Raw genomic sequence first — 22532 nt, 5'->3', positions numbered from 1 at the left:
CGGGTCACCCCCTCCCCACAGGGGTCCCTGCCCGGGTCACCCCCTCCTCACAGGGGTCCCTGCCCGGGTCACCCCCTCCTTACCGGGGTCCCTGCCCGGCCGGGTCACCGTCTCCCGTCAAGGGACCCTGCCTGGGTCACTCCCTCTTCTGAGGTATTTCTGCCACCATGTGTGTTGGCCCTGCCCTTGGCCTGCCCTGTATAAAACCCAGGAGGGAGAGAATAAAACTCGATGCCCTTTAAAAAAAAGTATGGAGTGGCGGGGCCTTCCATCCCATGGTTGGAGGTGGTGTTCCGTGGTAAATGGAGCTGCTACCCAGCTTGTCTGCTGCTGTGGGGACAGGGGACAGTGGATTTGTCCCAGTAGGGGGGAGAAAAGGCAGACTTTCCCTCTGTCGCTGGGCTGCAGGGGTGTGTGTTTCCGTCCCTCTGCTGCCATGGATTCTCTTCAAAGTGGGTACTTGGAAACAAGTAAGTTGGCTATGCACCATGCAGCCTGGAGCTTAAGGCCCCCTGGAGGACCTGGAATTAATCCTGGAAAGCTCCACAGAGAGGCAGCTGCTGGAGGCTGGAGCCGACTGGGTGACATGCTTTGTAAGTAGGTCACAGGAAAGAAAGTGAAGCCCCAGGCTTCCTCCCCCAGCATGTTAAAGAAGAAGTGGCAGCCTGCGTAGCCTGGAAGGAGTACCTGAGCCGTGTGTGCTTCCAAGACGGCTCTCTGTGAGCTTTGGCCTGGGTGGCAGAGCCGCAGCTACCGGGTTTTATGCCCTCCTGGCTTTTGTGCAGGGCAGGCAACCACCTAGACACTTCCCAGACTGCCAGTCATCATCATTGTGGTCACCAGCATGGCCACAGCTGTTGGCCAAGCTTTTTTACGTATTCTGAGCTGATGCCAAGGGCTTTAGGCATTATCTCATTGGTTCCTGACAGCGCTCTCTGAGGTGGAGTTTTTTGGCAGTTTAGTGGTTTTCTTGTTTTTAGTATTTCATTTGGTTTCTATGATAGATGTTCCTGGGAAAGTTTGGGAAAACGAATTAAGAGAATTGGAACAAAATCAAATGAGGAGGTAGAAGGCACAATCATCTTTCCTGCGTGGGAATGGGGGTCCCTTGCTCCCTCACAGGAACAAGGAAAGATAGTTGATTAGTGCTGCTTAAATGCATTGCAATTAATTACTCACCAATTTTCTTACACTCGGGGGCTTAGGCTGGCCTATAAATCTTAGTCCCAGGTTGGTTGTAAAATCTTGATTTATCTCTCCGTCTAGTTGTGCTAACACATTTGTTGACTTGAATTATTTAAAGTTATCGTGAAAAAGGTCCGATTTCTATTGCCTGCCCTGATTTGCACTTTAAATATAGTTCTCTGTTGCAATTTACCAGAATTCATGTTGAAAATAGAAAAGGGGAAATTACTTTTAAACAGCAGTTTGGTATATAAAGCATGATTGACCCTGGAATATTTCTCCAACTGCACATTAAAGCACTAAGGCCAAATTTTCAACAATATTTTCCCTACTGAATCTGGAAATTAATATGAAAGCAAACAGCTAACACTGAGCCTCAGGTAGCCACTTCTGTGTGCCCCTTTGGTTGGGGGCAGGATGGAGAGATCTTTCCCTCACTCCTCCTTTTCTTTGTCACTCACCAGCCCAGACTCAAATTGCAGTATGCACTCTTGTTAGCATTGTTGAAGGTGACAGGCAATTTCTTACCTCCCTTGCTAATTTTTCTCACTTTGCTCATCTCTTTGCACCATTTCTCTTTCATTTCAGTGAAACCAGGATTTTTATGGGTAAGAATTCTGTAAATGGTTAGTTATTTTAAGGTTGGATTTATTAGTGGTATAGCATATTCTGTGCCTTCACAGTATATTTGGTTCCTTTTTATTTTTATTTATTTATATTTTGTGAAGAGGCCGAGTCTCTCTCTCTCACCCAGCCTGGAGTGAAGTGGCATGATCATAGTTTACTGCCGCCTTGAGCTTTTGGATACAAGGAGTCCTCCCACTTCAGCCTCCCAAGTAGCTGGGACTACAGGCATGCACTAGCAAGCCTGGCTAAGCTTTAATTTTTTTCTTTTTTTTTGGAGAGATGGGGTCCCACCATCTTGCCCAGGATGGTCTTGTACTTTTGACCTCAAGTGATCCTCCTGCCTCAGCCTCCCACAGTGCTAGAATTACAGGCATGTACCACCACGTCCGGCCACATTTGGTTCCTTGATGATTTCTTTTGATTTCTTTAGATTATAGAAATGTAAAGATAAAACCAACTGGCAGCTGGGCATGGTGGCTCATGCCTGTAATCTCAGCACTTTGGGAGGCTGAGGTGGGCGGATCACCTGAGGTCAGGAGTTTGAGACCAGCCTGGCCAACATGGCAAAACCACATCTCTACTAAAAATACAAAAATTAGCCAGGCATAGGGCACGCGCCTGTAATCCCAGCTACTCAGGAGGCTAAAGTAGGAGAGAATCACCTGAATGGAGGTGGTTGCAATGAGCTGAGATAGTGCCACCGCACTCCAGTCTGAGCAACAGAGTGAAACCTGTCTCAAAACAAAACAAAACAAAAAACAACTGGTATTTTTTTCTAAGGATTATCTTGTTTTATGATTTGCTCCTACAACTGAAAGTAACTCTGATGCATTTTTTTATGTCATTGTTTTAAATATTATAATTTGTATCTATCATGGGAAAAAGGAATTTTATATTTCACAGCAGAGTGATGAGAAATGACAGGCTTTTTTGGTTTGGATTTTTTTTTTTAAATGGATATTTTAACTCTAGGTCTATATTTTTGGACACAGCTAGAATCTAGTTTAACTTAGCTCAGTTAAGCTTTGTCTGGCTAAAGGAATGGTGTGTTGATTACGACAAGCAGAATTTGTGAAATTTATTTGACGTGTTGGCAATATCTTTCCTGTATGTACTTCCTACTTAAAATAGTTACATCATCAAATAATATTAGCTGCTTACTTACAAAAGGTGATACATTAGTAATTTTAAGAACCAGTACTGAATAAAGATACCTTCCCTGCACTATATTTTGCATTCTAAGGGCTAGGGACTTTTGTGTTCACATGCACTTTGTGGTCATATAGCTCAGTCTGGCCTTGCAAAAAAGTGAGGTAAAAGTAAACATGTGTTATTAGATGGTGCTACTGGACCTGTTACATTAAGAAAGTTATTTTATTTGATAAAAGAAGAAATTCTAACCCCAGAGATATTTGACTGTCCTTGTTTGAAATTAGGAATTAATTGGGGAGGGGGAGATGGACTTTTTTTAGACAGAGTCTCACTCTTGTCCAGGCTGGAGTACAGTGGCATGATTATAGCTCACTCCTGGGCTCAAAGGATCCTCCCACCTTGTCTTCCTAAGTAGCTGGGATGACAGGCATGCTCTAGTATAACTGGTTTTTTTTTTTTTTTAAAGGCGGTGTCTTGCTCTGTCGCCCAGGCTGGAGTGCAGTGGTGTGATCTCTGCTCATTGCAATCCCCGTCTCCCGGGTTCAAGCGATTCTTCTGCCTCAGCCTCCTTAGTAGCTGGGGCTACAGGCACCTGCCACCATGCCAGGCGAATTTTTGTATTTTTAGTAGAGATGGGGTTTCACTATGTTGGCCAAGCTGGTCCCAAACTCCTGACGTCACGATCCGCCCGCGTCAGCCTCCCAAAGTGCTGGGATTACAGACATCGGCCACTATGCTCGGCCACATGTCTGGCTAATTTTTTTATTTTTTGTAGAGACAAGGCCTCCCTATGTTGCCCAGGCTGGTTTCAAGCTCCTGGCTTCAAGGGATCCTCCTGCCTTGGCCTCCCAAAGTGCTGGGATTACACAGATGTGAGCCACCATGCTCAGCGGGAGATGGATTTTTGAATCAAAGTCATGAATTAGTTTGATCACAGTTTTTGTATCTTGCAAGTTCTCAGAATCTTCTATTTTCTGGAATTCTGTGGTGCTAAGATGTGTTAACATGTTGCAACCTCCCTGTGTGATATTTCATAAGTAATTCTGTTTTTGATATCTTCTGCACGGTTTTAAATGTGCATATTAGCTTAGAAGTAAATAAAACCAAAAAGTTAAGTACCCAGAAGCAGAATTTAAATGGCTTTGCAATTAAATCTCTCCTTTCTGCTTAGAACTTGAAGTAACAATTGGGGTTTGTTTTTCCGTGTATGTGTGTGTGTGTGTAAAGTGAGAAAATGCATTAGATCCTGTTGAAAATAAAGGTGAGACGCACTAAGCTTCTTTGTTCTACTGGGTTGGCGCTGCGTAGTATAGGGAGCAGGCAGTCCTTCTGTGGTGTGACCCTAGGGTCCCACATAGTGAAGACTTTCACTCATTCGTTTATTAAGTACGTATTTATTGTGTTCCTTCTGTGTGCTAGCTGTGCTTTTGGTGTGGAGGCAAACAGTAGATAAAACTGTATTCCTGGTAGGGTAGTAGGCCAGGCCTGTAATCCTAGCACTTTGGGGTGCCGAGGTGGGCGGATTGCTTGAGCCCAGGAATTTGAGGCCAGCCTGAGTAACATGTTGAAACTTTGTCAACACAAAAATTAGCTGGGCATGGTGATACATGCCTGTAGTCTCAGCTACTTGGGAGGCTGAGGTGAGAGGATCACTTGAGCCCAGAAATGAAGGTTGCAGTGAGCTGAGATTGTGCCATTGCAGTCTAGCCTGGGCAACAGAGTGAGACCCTGTCTCCAAAACAAAAACAAAACAAACTCCCCCACCCCGGCCAAAACCCAGTATAACTGTATTCCTGCCCTTGTGGAGCTTATAATCAGCTGACATGTAAGACAAGTAATAAATAAATATATATGTCAGTTGGTGATAAGTGCTCTGGAGAAGAGTAAAGCAGACTGAGGTGGATAAGGAGGGTGTGGAATTGGGGATTTATTATTTTATGTGAGGTGGTCTCAGGGAGGCCTTGTGTAATGTCTACTGTTATCTAAATTGTTCACATAGAGGTTCATATGGCTTAGATTTCAGTTTCACCCTGCCTTTTGAAATGTCATTCTGGAAATGGAAACGATGGAACCATGTTAGTCATTTGCTTCTTAGTGTGAAGATGTTTTGGATTCTTTCTTTTGAGCAAATGTTAATGCAATATTTGAGGCAGTGGATGTCTGGGGGTGGGGATGGGGAGGAATTAGAAGGGATCCAAATGGGTGAGGTGGTCTCCTGCTTCTGAGTAGGGTCTCCTCTGCCACCAAGGAGGCCCTCTGCTGACACTCCTTGTACATTATTGTTCCCTGGTGTCACTTCTCCCACTCTTTTAGTACATCATTGCCCTATGGCACTGCCTTTTACTCCTGTGAGTGCTAATTGGAGAAAGTGAACTCTGCAATGCTTTCGTCTTAGCTGTTGAGGAGGAATGTACTGTAAAATGAAGGGTACTATTTTTTGTTCTGTTAAGCTTCCTGTTTGGCTTGTCATTTTGCTTTATATTTTCAGAGTGTTACTGTCATGTTGTTGTTATTATTTTTAATGCAGAGCCTAAATGTGGCTCTAGGGATATCTTTGTCTATTATGGCTCTGACTCAAAACATTCGTTCATTCTAAATGGAGAGTGATTTTAATTCCCCTCACTCTCCCAGCCCCATTGCTTTAGTAGGGTTCTGTTAGGGTTTAGTAGGTTCTGTGCTTGCTGGTAGCAGTGTCTGCATCACACTTCTAACCTTGCAGCCCTTAGGAAAAAACTTGCTCTAAATTTAGCTCTGTTGCCTGCCAGGCTCTGGCAGTGATTTTGAGGGTGAGAATTTGTACTTCTTCCTCCCGGATTCTCAGGAATTCCCCTTTGCTTAAGAAGGCACCAGACTTAAAGTTTCTAAGAAGTAGTATTTTGTACACATCTATTTTATGGTTTATGTCTATAGACACAAATGGCATACACAGATTTGAATTTGTCTGGTGTACTATTTCTTTTGCTTGGTAGCTGAAGCATGTTGGCTTCGTGTTGATGAATAATTTTAGGTCTGAGATGAAGAAAGCCAGTAATAACAAGTTTGCAGCAATGCAGCTGCTTAAAAATGAGCAAAATATGTCTTGTTAAAGTATCTTTTTTTTATTATAAGCAAAACTGTTGGATATAAGAATTAACCTGAATTGCTAATTCTAATGTAAAAATGTTTCTTTTTTTTCCCAGCTTTTGGTTTGGCTTCTGAGGATACAAAGAAAGACGTGAAGCAGTCTCAGGTACTAATCCCAATGATCAAACCTTTTCCTCCCAAGATTCATTTGTATTTTCCCTAATGGGAACTGTAATCATTTCTTTCTTCAATTGTTATCATTTTTATTGTTACACGAATTCATATAATGTTGGTAAACACATTTTGAATCCCTAACGCAACCTATAGAGAGACTTGCTTTTTAAAACTCCTTTAATATTTAAGGCTTATCAACTTGGTTTTAAAGTTATTTTGAGAAAAAAGGTGTTTTGACATAGAGTTGTACATTTTAATAGTCTTGCAAGGATACCATAGTTTTTCCCAGTCTTACCAAATACCGGTTTTTTTTTCTTTTTTGCAACCGAGTTTCACTCTGTCGCCCAGGCTGGCGTGCAGTGGCACGATCTCAGATCACTGCAACCTCTACCTCCTGGGTTCAGGTTATTCTCCTGCCTCAGCCTCCCCAGTAGCTGGGAATACAGGAGTGCGCCACCATGCCCAGCTAATTTTTGCATTTTTAGTAGACAGAGGGTTTCATCATGTTGCTCAGGCTGATCTCCAATTCCTGACCTCAGGTGATCCACCCACCTCAGCCTCCCAAAGTGCTAGGATTACAGGCATGAGCCACTGCACCCGGCCCAGTCTTACCAAATATCTTAACCTTGGGTTTAATTATCTCAGTCTGTGAAAGGATTTTACTATGTCACAGAAACCTGATTAGTCTCACCTTGAAGGTGGCAATGTGTGAGAGGGTGTGCTGGGGGCTGGGTGGGAGACCCCAAAGGTGACTCTACCATCAGACAGTCAGAACCAGAAAGCTAGGCCAGGGGACTCGCAGAGAGCAGGCAGTGCTTATCCCAGTCTCGGAGCTGCTGTGTTTTAATCATTGGTTGTAGTCAGGGAACAGCTCTAAATGTTTATTAGTTGGGCTTTGCACTAGATCAGTTTAGCACGTAAAAAAGAAAAACAGTAGTTTAAAATGTCAGTTGTTTTTTTGTCATATTAGTTAAAGCTCAGTTGACTCTATTTTTTACCCCACAATTGGTGTAAATGCGTTTTTTTAATAGTATGTTTCTTTTATCAACAGAGTATTTTAACTGTGCTATGAGATTCTTACACGGGGGAAATGATAATACTAATTGTTTACGATTTTAAGACCTTTTATGATTAATAAAGCATGTCACACATATAATTTAATCTTCTCAATGATCCTGTTATTTGTTAAAGCAAATATTCCCATTTACAACAGAGAAAACTTAGCCTCAGAGAAGTTACCTGATTTGACCAAGGTCATATGATTTTTTTTTTTCTTTTCAACTTTTGTTTTAGGTCAAGGGGTACATGTGCAGGTTTGTTACAGGGGTAGATTGCATGTCACAGGGGTTTGATGGATAGATTATTTTGTCACCTAGGTAAGAAGCATAGTACCTGATAGGTAGTTTTTGAATCCTTGCTCTCCTCCCAGCCTCCACTCTCAAATAGACCCCAGTGTCTATTGTTCCCTTATTTGTGTCCATGTGTACACTGTGTTTAGCTTCCACTTATAAGTGAGAACTTGTGGTTTTTCGTTTTCTGTTTCTGCATTAATTGGGTTAGGCTAATGGCCTCCAGCTCCATGTTGCTGCAAAGTCCATGTTCTCATTCTTTTTTATGGCTGTGTAGTATTCCATGGTGTATCCATACCACATTTTCTGTATCCAGTCTACTGCTGATGGGCATCTAGGTTGATTCCATGTCTCTGCTATTGTGAATAGTGCTGTGATGAACATATGTGTGCATGTGTCTTTATGGCAGAACAATTTATATTCCTTTGGGTATATACCCAGTAATGAAATTGCTGAGTTGAATGGTAGTTTTATTTTATGTTCTTTGAAAAATCTCTTTCCACAGTGGCTGAACTAATTTACATTCCCACCAGCCGTAAGTGTTCCTTTTCTCTGCAACCTTGCCAGCATGTGTTATTTTTTGGCTTTTTAATATTAATAGCTGTTCTGATTAGTGTGAGATGGTATTTCATGTGGTTTTGATTTACATTTCCCTAATGATTAGTGATGCTGAGCATTTTTTTTTTCGTATGCTTATTGGCTGCATGTACGTCGTCTTTTGAAAAGTGTCTGTTCATGTCCTTTGCCCATGGGGTTGTTTTTTGCTTGTTGATTAGCTTACATTCCTTATAGATTCTGGATATTAGGCCTTTGTCAGATGCATAGTTTGCAAATATTTCCTTGCATTCTATCAGTTGTCTGTTTACTCTGTTGATAATTTATTTTGCTGTGGAGAAGCTCTTTCGTTTAATTAGGCCCCACTGGTCAAATTTTGTTTTTCTTGCAGTTGCTTTTGTAGTCTTCCTCATGAAGTCTTTGCACAGGCCAAAGTCCACATGGTATTTCCTGTGTTTTCTTGTAGGGTTTTTATAGTTTTAGGTTTTATATTTAAGTCTTTAATTCATCTTGAGTTGATGTTTGTGTGCGGTGTAAGGAAGGGGTCCAGTGTCAATCTTCTGTATATGGCTAGCCAATTATCCCAGCACCATTTATTGAATAGTGAGTCCTTTCTTCATTGCTTGTTTTTGTCAAAGATCAGATAGTCATAGGTGTGTGGCTTTATTTCTGGGTTGGGTTCTCAAACCTGTTCCATTGGTCTATGTGTCTGTTTCTATAGCAGTACCATGCTGTTTGGTTACTGTAGCCTTGAAGTATATTTTGAAGTTAGGTAATATGATGCTTCCAGCTTTGTTTCTTTGGCTTAGGATTGCTTTGGCTACTTGGGCTCTTTTTGGTTCCAAATGAATTTTAGAATTTTTTTTCTAATTCCGTGAAGAATGTCATTTGGTAGTTTGATAGAAATAACATTGAATTTGTAAATTGCTTTGGGCAATATGGCCATTTTAACAATATTTATTCTTCCTATTCATGAACAAGGAATGTTTTTCCATTTTTTTTTGTCTCTGATTTTTTTCGGCAGTGTTCTGTAATGCTCAGAGATCTTTTACTTCCCTGGTTAGCTGTATTCCTAGGTGTTTTATTCTTTTTTGTGGCTACTTATTTGTTTTTTTTTTTTTTAGATGGGAGTCTCATTCTATCACCCAGGCTGGCATGCAGTGGCGTGATCTCAACTCACTACAACCTCTGCCTCCCAGGTTCAAGCAATTCTCCTGCCTCAGCCTCCCAAGTAGCTGGGATTATAGGCACCTGCCACCACGTCTGACTAATTTTTGTATTTTTAGTAGAGATGGGGTTTCACTATGTTGCCCACGCTGGTCTCGAACTCCTGACCTCAAGTGATCCACCTGCCTCAGCCTCTCTCAAAGTGCTGGGATTACAGGTGTGAGCCACCGTGCCTGGCCTTTTTGTGGCTATTGTGAATGGGATTGGTTTCTTGATTTGCTGTCAGCATGGATGTTATTTGTGTATGGAAATGCTACTGCTTTTTGTACATTGATTTTGTATCCTGAAACTTTACTGAAGTTTATTAGATCTTTTCTAGGTATAGTATCTTACTGTCTGTGAAGAAAGATAGTTTGACTTCCTCTCTTCCTGTTTGGATGCCTTTTATTTATCTTGTCTGATTGCTCTGGCTAGACTTCCAATACTATATTGAATAGGAGTGGTGAGAGTGGGCATCCTTGTCTTGTTCCTGTTCTCAAGGAGAAAGCTTCCAGCTTTTGCCCATTCTGTACGATGTTGGCTATGGGTTTGTCATAGACGGCATTTATTATTTTGAGGTATGTACCTTTGATGCCTAATTTGTTGCAAGTTTTTAACATGAAAGGATGCTGAATTTTATCAAAAGCCTTTTTTTTTTTTGCATCTATTCAGATGATCATGTGGTTTATGAAAAAGCCCCGATAGATTCATAGCCAAATTCTACCAGGTGTGTGAAGAGCTGCTTCCAATCCTACTGAAACTCTTCCAAAAAATAGAGGAAGAAGGACTGCTCCCTAACTCATTCTGTGAGGCTAGTATCATTCTGATACCAAAACCTGGCAGAGACACAACAAAAAAAGAAAACGTCCAGTATCCCTGATGAACATAGTTGCAAAAATCTTCAACAAAAATGCTAGCAAACCAAATTTAGCAGCACATCAAAAGCTAATCCACCACAGTTAAGTAGGCTTTATTCCTAGGAGGCAAGGTTGGTTCAACATATGCAAATCAATAAATGTGATTCATCACCTAAACACATGATTATTAAAACGTAAAGTTAGAATCCACATTTTCTGAATCCTTGAATATTTCTCACTTTACTGTTTTATATTACACAGCCCTATGCATTATGATGTGTGTATTTGGCAATAATGAGGATCATTTGTGACACATTTAAAGTGCTACCTAGTCCTGTGGTAGCACTCAAAGTCCTTGTGACTTTGAGTCCTGAATGACAGGCATAAGGTTAACATTGGTCGTGAGAACCAAAGTGTTGAAGTTCTTTGTTCTGTGTGTGTTTTTTTTTTTTTTTTTTTTTTTTTTTGAGACAGAGTCTTGCTCTGTTGCCCAGGCTGGAGTGCAGTGGCGCGATCTCGGCTTAGTGCAAGCTCCACCTCCCGGGTTCACGCCATTCTCCCGCCTCAGCCTCTTGAGTAGCTGGGACTACAGGCGCCTACCATCACGCCCGGCTAATTTTTTTTTTTTAAGTAGAGATGGGATTTCATCGTGTTGGCCAGAATGTTCTCCATCTCCTGACCTCATGATCTGCCTGCCTCGGCCTCCCAAAGTGCTGGGATTACAGGCGTGAGCCACCGCGCCCGGCCCAAAGTGTTGAAGTTCATATCTTCTCCACCACTAGCCAGCTGTGGGACTTAGTGAACCTCGCTGTGCTCAGCCTCCTCGTCTGTAAGATGGGGTAATAGGACCTACCTCACAGGGCTGTTTTGAAGATTAAGTGTGCCTGTTTACAGCTTAGAACAATGCCAGGTCCTGTTTACATGTTACCTGATAAGACAACAACAAATCCTATAAGCAGCCTTTTAAGAGGTTGCGTAAGCCATCTTTCCTACCTGAACAAATCAAAGTCAAGAGGAACTGCTTTTGTCCGTTACATTTCTGTTGTAGAGGTAGTTGACTTCACATGAAGTAGTTGATGATAATGATGAAAAAAGGGTAGGTGCCAATAATTATTGAGCATTTGCTTTGTGCAGACCCTGTGCTCGGCATTTTACTATCTTGTTCAACCTACAACACAATCTTGTGAAGTGGGTCTTGTGATTATTATTCCTATTCTGGTTGAAACAGGCCTGAGATAGTTGGTACAGGCAGAATTAGAGCCCACGGACAACTGAGTGTAATCATGAACACATCTGATTATTTTATTCAGAGTCTCTAGGGCACTGGTGGGAGATTCCATTTTATTCCTCTTTCCTTTAAAATACTCCGTATCAAATTCTTTGAGGATGTCTTATCTTCTTTTAATGAAGGACTTACAAACTAAGCATTACATGTATGGATTGCAAGTGTTCAAATCTATTGTGACTTGAAAAATAAAACCTGTGTCAAAGGGTGACTTTAATATGCGTTTTCCTGACTAGCATAGGAGCTGTCTGTGGGGTAGAGATTAACAGCAAATCTCTTTTGTATCTGAATAGCAATTCAGTTGACTTATAACACCTTGACAGTGAGCACATTTTGATTCATATTGATAGCGTAAGAAACATGTGGCAGCAGAAATAATAAAACAAACCATGTGTTTCCTTCATCTTAGGAAGAACTAAGTCTTTTCACAAGGGAAGCTGGAGACAGAATTTTAATTGTTCTGTTAATTTAGTCTAATTTTGTTTCTCACAGGGGAAATTAGTCAAGACCATTTTGGTTCCATCTCAATTCACCTAATTCAACTGTTTCTTGCATATTTTATTTTTACAGTTTACAGATTGAACCACTTGAAATGGCTAATCATTTCCTAGCTGTTGTGTCAGTCAACAGAGCTGCTGTGCTTAATAGCAAAGAGAAGGATGTATCATTTTCGTTGCTTTTCTTTGATTTCACAAAGATAGCTATCTGATGGAAAGTCCATTTGGTTTCGCAGCTTCAGTTGCTCAGTCTAGAACTGTAGCATTCTGGGTATTTCTCATCTTCCAACTTGTTGATAAAGGTGACTTTTGCTTTCTATATTATTTTTTAGCTCACTCTCAAAATCTGTTCACATCTAATGATGTATATTTTCTAAAGCATGCCTCCCGAGGAAGGCTGGGCAGGCGTTATCATGGTAGTGTGAGGAAGAGCTTTGGGACCGAGTTAGGAGACCTGGGTTGTAATTCTGGTTCTGTGGCCAGAATGACTGGTGGACCTTGGGAAAATGATTTATCTTTTCTGAGCCTCTGTCTCATTTGCAAAAGGGGAGTGCTGGGTTGAATCATCTCCAGTGCTGTTTTTAGATCTAACAATTCTATTTTTCTAGGAGCCTCAGCTGTGGCATCCAGAAGGCAGCTTGGCCTGGGGCAGGTGGTGGGTTGCCAGTGGAGCCAAATGGCTCCTCTGGAGCTGAGGCTGGCCCCTTCCCTGAGGGCAGGTTGTCTTCCTGGTCAAGAGTGGCGTTTAGAGTAAGTCTGCACATGCTGACTTACGGTGATAGCCTGGCTTTGATTCAGTGCATTCAGCGACCTGGATTGAGCTTTCCAGTCTTTTAAAGTAATTTCTTCCAAGTCTACGTGTTTTATCAGGATTAAGTTAGGTGTCACGTGATCCATCCTGAGCGTTAACAAATCAGCATATAACTATAGGTTTCCTCTACTCAGTGGCATTTCTAGTCTGGAGACAAAGATAATTTCAGAATATGCCACTAAAGGTAGTCGCTCCCCTGTGTTTAGCTTTCTCCTCCCTGAGTGTTGTCATGGTCCCTTTGATATTCTTAGAGGATGCATCTCTGTGGATACATCTCTTGGCTTTTAAGCTGCTCCCAATTTTGTTGGTAAGGGCTCACGACCACATTTCTTGTTGCAGTCTGTAAAGAAAATCGGAGGATATTTGCCACCGTCCAATTGTCATAATTATAGCATATGGCTGTTGAAAGCAGGAAAGGGCAATTAGGGAGAAAATTCCTTCTTAGTCTGCAGAGAAGACAATGAAAATTGCAGATTTAGCTGCTGACGCTTTGCACTTTGCCAGAGAAATCTTTTGAGAGTTCCTCCCTTGATTTACACAGAGTCGAGGTCAGGTATTTCTCTGCCCACATCCAGATTTCTATGTCTGGAGCTCTCCAGCTCTTACGGTGCCCCTTCTGTGCTCCTGAATTTTTTTTTTTTTTTTGAAATGGAGTCTAGCTCTGTCCTCCAGGCTGGAGTGCAGTGGCACAATCTCAGCTCACTGCAACCTCCGCCTCCTGGGTTCAAGCGATTCTCCTGACTCAGCCTCCTGAGTAACTGGGACTACAGGCGCCCGCCATCATCCCCGGCTAATTTTTGTATTTTTAGTAGAGACAGGGTTTCACCGTATTGACCAGGCTGGTCTCGAACTCCTGACCTTGCGATCCACCTGCCTCAGCCCCCCAAAGTGCTGGGGTTACAGGCATGAGCCATTGCACCCGGCATCTGTGCTCCTGAATTCTAGTGACTGCCATGGGCTGGCCTCCGAGGCCCTGTGCAGGCCCCTGGGACTACTACTCAGGTAGGAGAGAACATTGTGGTAACATTCTGGAAGACAGTATGTCTGCACCCAAAAGATGATGAAGTGCGGTAATTAGTGGAACTCATCTTCATGAGGAGCACCCTGCCAGAATCAAGACTATCCTCTGATATGTTCATAATGCTTTATGGTTTACAGGGCTTTAAAAATGAACCCTCCTGAGAATATCATGAACCAGTTAGGCGTTCACTGCATCTTATACAGTAGGAAAGAGCTTCAGCTCAATCGACTTGCCCAAGATAGCATGAGAAGGGCACAGCCCAACCTAAGAGGTCTGTCATGATACAGAAGTACATCATTGCTCCGTGGTCCCTTAGGTTTCGGTCTCATTTCTTTAGGGAAGTATTTCCAAGCCCCCGTTTTCAAATCTTCCTCCCATGTACCGATACACACCATGCACCATGCATGTTTACTCAGTGTATTGCTGGCTTCATTATGTACCGAGATTCATCTTTTTCTCTTTCATTTAAAATACAGGATTTGGAGAAAAGTGGTATATCAAGGAAAAATGACCTAGGTAAGTAATGATTTTTTTTAACCTAAGAGTGTGTACTCAGGTGTATTTTGTATGAATTATATTTCCATGAAGTGATTCTTTTTCTGATTTTATTTATGGGGTAAATATTGTTGTCCAAATAGTCTGTCTTTGGCCCAGCCTAACGTTTGTTCTCCTGAAGATGTGGGGCAAACACTTCTCAGATGGACATGTTGGCATGTGGTGGACTTCTGTTGACTCAGTGAGATATGTTGGATTTAATTTCCTCTGGCATCATTCATTGAGCTTCTGATAAGGATAAAGCCCCATGCCTGGTGGGCTCTGGGGGGAAATGCAGAGAGGAAGGAGACGTGGTCTCTGTTATTAAGGACCCACACAGTGTGGGAGAAAAGGAAAAATTGGTGTTTACACATGCCCTCCGGGAGTAGGCTCTACACTCGCTGGCCTGCAGACACCTCCATGCCTTTCAGGAGTCAGCTCACCAGTCACGTCTGCCAGACTCGTCCCAAGCATCCTGGCCTGGAAGCTGTAAGCCCTTCCTTTGTAAGGCATTATACTTCTATCATAGCCCATTCCTTATTTATACTCCTTTTGAAACACCCACCCCGCCATATATTGTAAATATCTTCAGGAATGTGACCATGGGTTAGACTTAAAAAAAAAAAAAAAAAATTCATCGGAAGCATACCCAGTGTGTAAGGCCACACCTCTGTGTGTAGGGGTGAGTCTGTCCCTGAAAGGTATGAACTTAGTCAGTGTGTTTCCTCCCAGAGTAGGAAGAATGACCCAAGTCTGGAACTCAGTGAGCCAGGACCTGGACACCAGAAGCAGTGGAACCTCACAAGAGGCCCATGATGTCAGGGGGTGTGCGGTCCGTGGGAGAAGTTTCCCTGCAGACACAGGTGGTTGGCTCACCTCTAGTTTCATGATGTATAAGCCTGAGTTCCAGGAAACAAGAAGGGAACAATATACTCTTCTTGCTTCCTCTCCACTATTTTCCATGGAGACCTGGAAGGCGAGCTCTAGATAAGAGGGAAAAGGAGAAAGGAAAGTGTTCCTTTCTAGGCCTTCTCTTCCTGGCCCTGGGTTCTGAGGGGTACAGAAGTGCAGGAGAGCCTGCCCTGCCCCCTGGTGGAAGTGGGAGGATGACCTGTTTTGGGGAGGCGTATCTAGGGCCCACAGGGGACTGTGTTAGGGTCTGTGGGGTCTGAGAGCAGCTATATTTAAGGAACCACGTCAATTTGTTGCTTTTTCTTCTCTGTATTATCACACCCTGTATGGTTTAGCCACACCTTTCCATGTGGAGATTTTCTTTCCTGCTACCAACTCTGGTATGTTTGAACATTTGTTTGTAGTTTATGGGAGCAGATGAGTCTCTGGTTATTAAATGAATTAATGATGCAAGTCTGGAACATGGGCTTGAAACTACAAAGGGGAAGTTACCTTGGACAAGTAAATTTATATTCTTGCAATTGCACATGGCAAGTCGAGCGAAACCTGACTTGGTATCAGTTCATCTGAAAAAGACCCAGGGGGCTTCTTTGTCACAAGCTTTGTGTGAGCCTACAAGACCAGGAGGCTACTAAAGATCCTGTGCAGTGGCAGCAACAACAGTAGATTCAGGGCACCGAGAGCGTGGCTCACGGTCAGAGCTGGGAGATCGCCTCCGTGCACGGGACACTGCTTCTCCTTCTGCTTGCTGCCCGATTGATAGACTCACTAGCGTATGATTATTCTCAGCAAGTAAACATAATTGGAGTGGCGCTTTGTGCATGTGTGTTTTCGGGTGTGTGTGTATGCATGCATATTTATCCCTCAGCTTTAAATCCTAAGGCTGCTTGTTACTCAGCTTTTATCAGAAGAACATCATACTGGTTTCTCATCAGAAAAACACCAGCATGACGAAACCCATTATTCTAGGTAGTTTCTGACCAGGAAGATGAGCACTTTACAGTAGAGTGCTTTGCCCATGGTAGGTGCTCAGCAACTGAAGACATGGAGAGCATTTGGTTTCTTCGGGCTTTCAGAGAAGAATCATTGCTCTCCAGCATCTGTTTTCTATTTTATCTATCTCTCTGCCCTGCTGCCTTTCCTGAGCACTCTCTGCCACTCACCATTGGCTTTGGCATTGCATTGGCCCTTTACGTATCCTTGACTAATTTCTTTATCTTCCCTTTCTAGCCTGTCGCTCTGATTATCATTGTCCGGCACTTAGTGTGCGGCCCATTTATTGCGCATTCCTGGAGGAGGAACAGTGACGATCCGTTTTGAGTTGTGACAGTGTTTGCCGAAGGCAAATTGCAGTGAGTTTAAAGAAGGGCAGCCAAGATGCTAAGGAAATCGTGGAATTGTCTTATTTAGCTCCGTCGACTGGGCAGCAGGAGCTGAAGAGTCAGGTGGTTGGATGGCATACAGAGAAGACAGCTACCAAGATAAGCTCTGGGACCTGGACTCGGCCAGAATGTGATCCAGTGAAGGGATGGCTTAGGCTGTATGTCAGGAAATATTTCTTGGTACTGGTGTGAAGAATGCAGCAATTTAAACACATAAGCTGTTTTCAGCACCCAACTGTACAAACTGTACTAACCTAGTTCTTTTCTGGGTTGGGTTGGGGCTAACATGTCTGAACTTCCGGCATTCATTATGATCTGGGTTACAGGAGCTCCCTCCCCTTCAGGCTTGTCCTCGGTAATACCCCCCTTGCATCCTGTTCCTTGGCCATATCTAACCGTTAGTATTTTCCGGCCCTAAATTTGATTCTCTGTCCCAAACTTTCACCACTGCCTCTGTGGGGACGGTCTTCCCACACCTTTTTTCCCCCATCTTTGGGACAGTGTCCTCCTTCCCTCCTTTGGGAAGGCCCCACTGCCTGGGACCCCATTTCACTCCTGAGGCCCTTCCCTCGTTTGAAAGTATTAATCTAGAGCCCAAGCCTCTCAGCATGGTATATAAATCCCTCATGATTTGACTTAACGGATCTGCCTCCCTTTCTAACGTTATCAGCTACTGTACCCTGCCCCGCTCCTTTTCTCAGAAATGCCTGACAGACATGGTCGTTCCCTCAGGGATACTGCAGAGGTATCACAGGCTGTGGGCTTTGTGGTGATCGCACTGATCTGCTACCCTGGGTGTGTGTGTCTGCTGCTTTTTAAAGGAAACTCAGGACATACCTCCTCCCGGAAGCTTACCTTGCACTCGTCCCCGGTCCTCTGGGCTCCAGTGCCCTGTGCTCAGTTAGCTCTGGCTTTCCTCTTACTGCTTTGTGTTCTAATGGCCTGCCTCTGAACGAGGCTCAGACACTCCAGGGCTGCAACTGGGCTCACTCATTCTTATATCACAGAGCTCTACACTGAGGAGGTACTCAGAAGATGTTTGCTGAATGAATGAATGAAGCGTGCATGATTGAAGTATAAGAAAAAGGGAGAGGCCAGCATGATTTCTTAGTAGCTATGTTAAAAAGAGGACAGACACAACTGACAGGACATGACCTAGGTATGTATGGGAAGAATATGCTTTTTAATCTTCTTGCAAATCCTCTTCCCTGCATGGAAGTGCTGTTGTCTTCATGAGAAGACAGTGGGAGCTTTGCTGAGCTGGTAGAAGTGGCAGGAGTTGGTTACTGTGATGAATGATGAGTGCAGGATTAAACTTCTTTTTCTTTTTTTAGAGATGTAGTCTTGCTACGTTGCTCAGGCTGACATCAAACTCCTGGGCCCAAGCAATCCTTCCACTTCAGCTTCCCAAGTAGCTGAGAGTTCAGGTCCTTGCCACCATGCCCAGCTAGGATTAACCTTTTGATAGAGAAATCTGCTCTTTAAAAAATGTATTATGAAATGATTTGAACATGTAAGAAGTTATACAGAGAATAATATAATGAACATTCATGTATTATATGTTCATTCGATTAAGAAATAAAACATCACCTAGATGAAGACATTAAATACCATTAACACAGCTGAAACCTTTTAACCATTATCCTGATATAGTATTTATCATACTCATGTAATCTTTTATACCTTCACATACTATGTGTGTATATGTTTGGTATATATACATCTTAAGATATTTATGTTTATATTGTTGCAAACTATTGATTTGTATATTCTTTTGCAGCTTGCTTTTTTTAGCATTATAACTCTGGGATTTATCTGCCATATCCATCTGGATTGATACATGTAGTACTGATTTTTATTGCTGCATAGTATTCCAGTTAATATATTGTGTTAGTGGATATTTTTGTTGCTTCCCGTTTTTTTGTTTTACACGGTGCCACTGTAAACACTTTTGTCATACATCCTTGTGCACACATCTGAGTTTCTCAAGGATGATTAATAAGAGTGGAATTTCTGTACCAAAAGACATTGGGAATGTGCATCCTTTTTATTAAATTTTGGAAAATTACATTCTGAGGCTTATTTACTCCATTCTTAACAAGAAGACATTTTTATAACTCCTCTTTAGATGTGTCAGTTTATATTAATGTTTCAGATGTAGTACATCCAAGATAAGAATTCAGTTGAAACTGAAGACACCTGTTTAAGTCTTACCCATGTGTCCAACATATAAAGCTGAGAAGCTGATTTAAAATAGAGACAGGTATATGGAATGTTCCTATTTATATAAACTCCTAAAGGAAAGGAATTAGGTCATATTCAGTAGGCTGTGCAGCATTTCCTTTTACATATTTCATTGAGTTTTAACCAAAGAGCATTTTAGATTATTTTTAGAATCTAGATGGCTACACTATGGAACTATCTGTTGTGTGAATATTTGAGCAAGTGAAGAAATGAATGGAGCTATAGAATAGAACATAAGAACCATCAAATATAATGGAATAAAATTAAAATCAAATTAGGGTCTCTGAGCTGAGGTGTTAAAGAGAAAGATTCTTGGTGGGGGAGAGCTTCCTTCCCAGCTCTCCCAAGGAACCAACCAATTTAATATATTCATGTTTATATTGTTGCAAACTATTGATTTTTATAGTTACTATATATTATATATTTATATATATGTATTATATAGTTACTACAAGCAACAACCCCACATGGCTTCGCTGACTATCTGGCTGAATGCTACAATTTGTGTGGCACCTTCCTCTGCCAGCATTCTTGTCTGGTGGCAGGGTGCTGACGCAATCACTGTTTTATCCATTTCTTTGTTATAGGCTCAGAACCTGGGGAGGCCTAACGTGTTTCTCTGGGGTGCAGCCTTGCTACCGCCGTTGGCAAGCCCTCTCATGGTCTTTGTGGGCAGGACGTACTCGGGTTTCCTTCCTGCTCGCCGTTGTAAAAAGCTGGCTGCCTTCAGGTGCATCTGTAGCAGGCTGGCGAATACTGCCAGCATGTGGTGTTGTAGATGGTCTTTATGCAGACTTGGTGCTAAAGCCCTGTTGCTGAGGAATTGCTGTGGCTGGTTTCCTGGAGATAACACCTAATCCTGGCTAGGTGCCTTATGAGGTAGGGTAGGGATTATTGAGTTACTTATTTGCAAACCCTTGTGAACTCTTGGGAGATGGGCAGTTACTGTTGAGTGTCACCTTAAAGCGCCATGCAGAACATTCTTGAAGTAGTGTAGTAGTGAGCTAGGACTACATAACAAAGTACCACAAAGCATGGCTTAGTATAAGCAAGAGAAGTGTATTGTCTCACAGTACTGGAGGTTAGAAGTCTGACATCAAGGTGTGGGCAGAGTTGGTTCCTTTGGAGAGCTGGGAAGGAAGGATCTGTTCCAGGCCTCTCTCTTTGGCTTGTAGATGGCCATTTTCTCTGTGTGTCTCCTCATACCATCTTCCTTCTGTGTGTGTCGTTTATGTGTCCAAATTTCTCCTTTTTCTAAGGAGACTGGTTAGATTGGATTAAGGCTTACCCTGATGACCTCGCTTTAACTTGATTATCTCTGTAAAGACCCAATTCTAAATGAAGTCACATTCTGAGGTATTGGGGGTTAGGACTTAAAACAATATGAACTTTGGAGGACATGTTTCAACTCTTAACAGGTAGCACAGTGTAGGATTGTGTGGGAATTGTTAAAAAGCTACTTGTGAACGTTAGATTTTCAGCTACTAGGAAGATTAGCGTTCTAGATGTTTTCATACATTTGCAGTCATTCTTTCTGACAGATGCAGGAGCACATTCTCAGTTTGGTGCCATAGACTGGGTCTGGTACAGTCAGCTTATTTGCTTGCTAACTTGAAGGAAGGAAGTTTGGCAAACAGTTTAAAAAGAGGGAAAATTTTGTCTCTAGAATTACGTACATATTGATTTTTTTTCCCCTTAAGAGTTTATTGCCTAAAGGTTTGCCTTGTAACTATTTTTTCACTTGTTTTCAAGTTTGTTTTAATAATTGTGTAAAAAGAAATGCCTGAAAACTAAATTTTTTTTGTTCTAGACTTAAAAGAAATTGTATTCGTCATCCAGAGTCAAAGTAATTCTTTTCATGCAAAGAGAGCAGAACAGTTAAAAAAAAGCATCTTAAAGCAGGCTGCAGATCTTACACAGGTACGTAGCAATGGCTGGGGGGTCTGCCAGTTCCATATTTCTTGATTACCTTGATGTTTTCCAAAACACTGGATCTGTGGAGAATCAGTTTTTATTTAGACGAGAGTAACTCCTCTGGCTCATTTTGCTTATTTAATATTGAGTATTTCTTGTTGAAAATATTTTGGTCAGCTGGGCGTGGTGGCTCACGCCTGTAATCCCAGCACTGTGAGAGGCCAAGGTGGGTGGATCCCTTGATGTCAGGCATTCGAGACCAGCCTGGCCAACATGGCGAAACCCCGTCTCTACTAAAAATACGAAAATTAGCAAGGCACGGTGATGCATGCCTGTAATCCCAGCTACTCAGGAGGCTGAGGCAGAGGAATCGCTTGAACCCAGGAGACAGAGGTTGCAGTGAGCCACGATACAATACTGCATTCTAGCCTGGGTGACAGAGTGGTACTCTGTCTCTAAAAAAAGAAAGAAAATGTTTTGGTTAATTCCTAATGCCCAAATTATCATATTCAGAATTATTTGTGTGTGTGTGTGTGTGTGTGTGTGTGTGTGTGTGTGTGTGTGTATAAATTTAAGAGAACTATATAATTGGGTGTGGCAACTGTGGATTTGTCACGAAGTATGATAAAAGCAAGTAGAAGAAATAACTTTTTAAAGGCAAGGCTTAAAATAGAGATAATTAACGTTCAAAATTTTGGTAACAAGTTCCAAGGCAATTTTCATGTTGGAATAACATTTTCATTAATCTTAGTGCAATGCTTCCTCTATGAGTCTGTTAATCTGCTTTTTTAATTGGATGTCATTAATTTAACTTTTGATTTGATTTATAATGTAATATTCCAGAAGGATTATGGAGAGAAAAATCTACTCATGTAGGTACATTTTAATAACATTTAAAATAGGCATGAACAGAATATAAAGCTGCTCTGAATAATGCTGGAGGTTTGGAGTGAGGGAGGATCTACCTTATGCTGCCCTATAGGTGCTTTCTTTCTTTAGCTAAGTCCCTCAAGACCTCTGCACCATGTTGTGATGGCCTTCAAGACCGAAGTGCTCGCCTGTAGATAAATGCTATCCCTTTGTTCTCCCAGGAAAGAACTCTGTGACAAGAGACATATGTGCCTGACAGATTGCTTTCTTTCTCTTCATGGGTACTGGAAAATAAAGGGTCAGAAATGTCAGTGGAAACATAAACAGCCTTAACAGTATTCAAGGCAAGGAGCTGCTGGAAATAGGGTTTATTACGCTTAATCTCTAAATGCTTTATATATAAACTGTATCGAACTGTCCTGTGTCCCTGCAAAGCCAGGTTCTCTGGGCTGCTCTGCTTGAAACAACATGCTTTCTCAAGGGAGAGGAAAGTAATATATGCTATAGATAGATTGTTTTTCAGTAGTCAGAGATAGGAGCAGCTTGATAAGTTAAAAATTTTTCTTTTTTGGCTGGGCGCAGTGGCTCATGCCTATAATCCCAGCACTTTGGGAGGCCGAGGTGGGTGGATCATGGGTCAAGAGATCGAGACCATCCTGGCCAACATGGTGAAACCCTGTCTCTACTAGAAATATAAAAATTAGCTGGGTGTGGTGGTGTGCGCCTGTAGTCCCAGCTACTCAGGAGACTGAGGCAGGAGAATCACTTGAACCCAGGAAACAGAGGTTGCAGTGAACTGAGATAGCACCACTGCACCTCCAGCCTGATGACAGAGCAAAATTCTGTCTCAAAAAAAAAAAAAAAAAAAAATTTTTTTTTTTTTTTTTTTTTTTT

General features: G+C 42.2%; 1 protein-coding gene across 2 annotated transcripts in view; it reads left to right on the top strand.

The window, feature by feature from the left end:
- The window catches only part of B3GLCT (beta 3-glucosyltransferase), a 113757-nt gene that overhangs the window by 9021 nt on the left and 82204 nt on the right, over positions 1-22532 (top strand). For both annotated transcript variants that reach the window (XM_023208776.2, XM_023208777.1), the window contains exons 2-4: positions 6144-6193; positions 14259-14298; positions 20665-20774. In XM_023208776.2, the coding sequence (XP_023064544.1) occupies positions 6144-6193; positions 14259-14298; positions 20665-20774 (200 nt within the window). The remainder of the gene's footprint in view (positions 1-6143; positions 6194-14258; positions 14299-20664; positions 20775-22532) is intronic.

The sequence above is a fragment of the Piliocolobus tephrosceles genome, chromosome X (genome assembly GCF_002776525.5).
Source record: "Piliocolobus tephrosceles isolate RC106 chromosome X, ASM277652v3, whole genome shotgun sequence".
Taxonomy (NCBI): Eukaryota; Metazoa; Chordata; class Mammalia; order Primates; family Cercopithecidae; genus Piliocolobus; species Piliocolobus tephrosceles.
The sequence above is the reverse complement of the archived record's forward strand: the minus strand, read 5'-3'. Positions and strand labels throughout refer to the sequence as shown.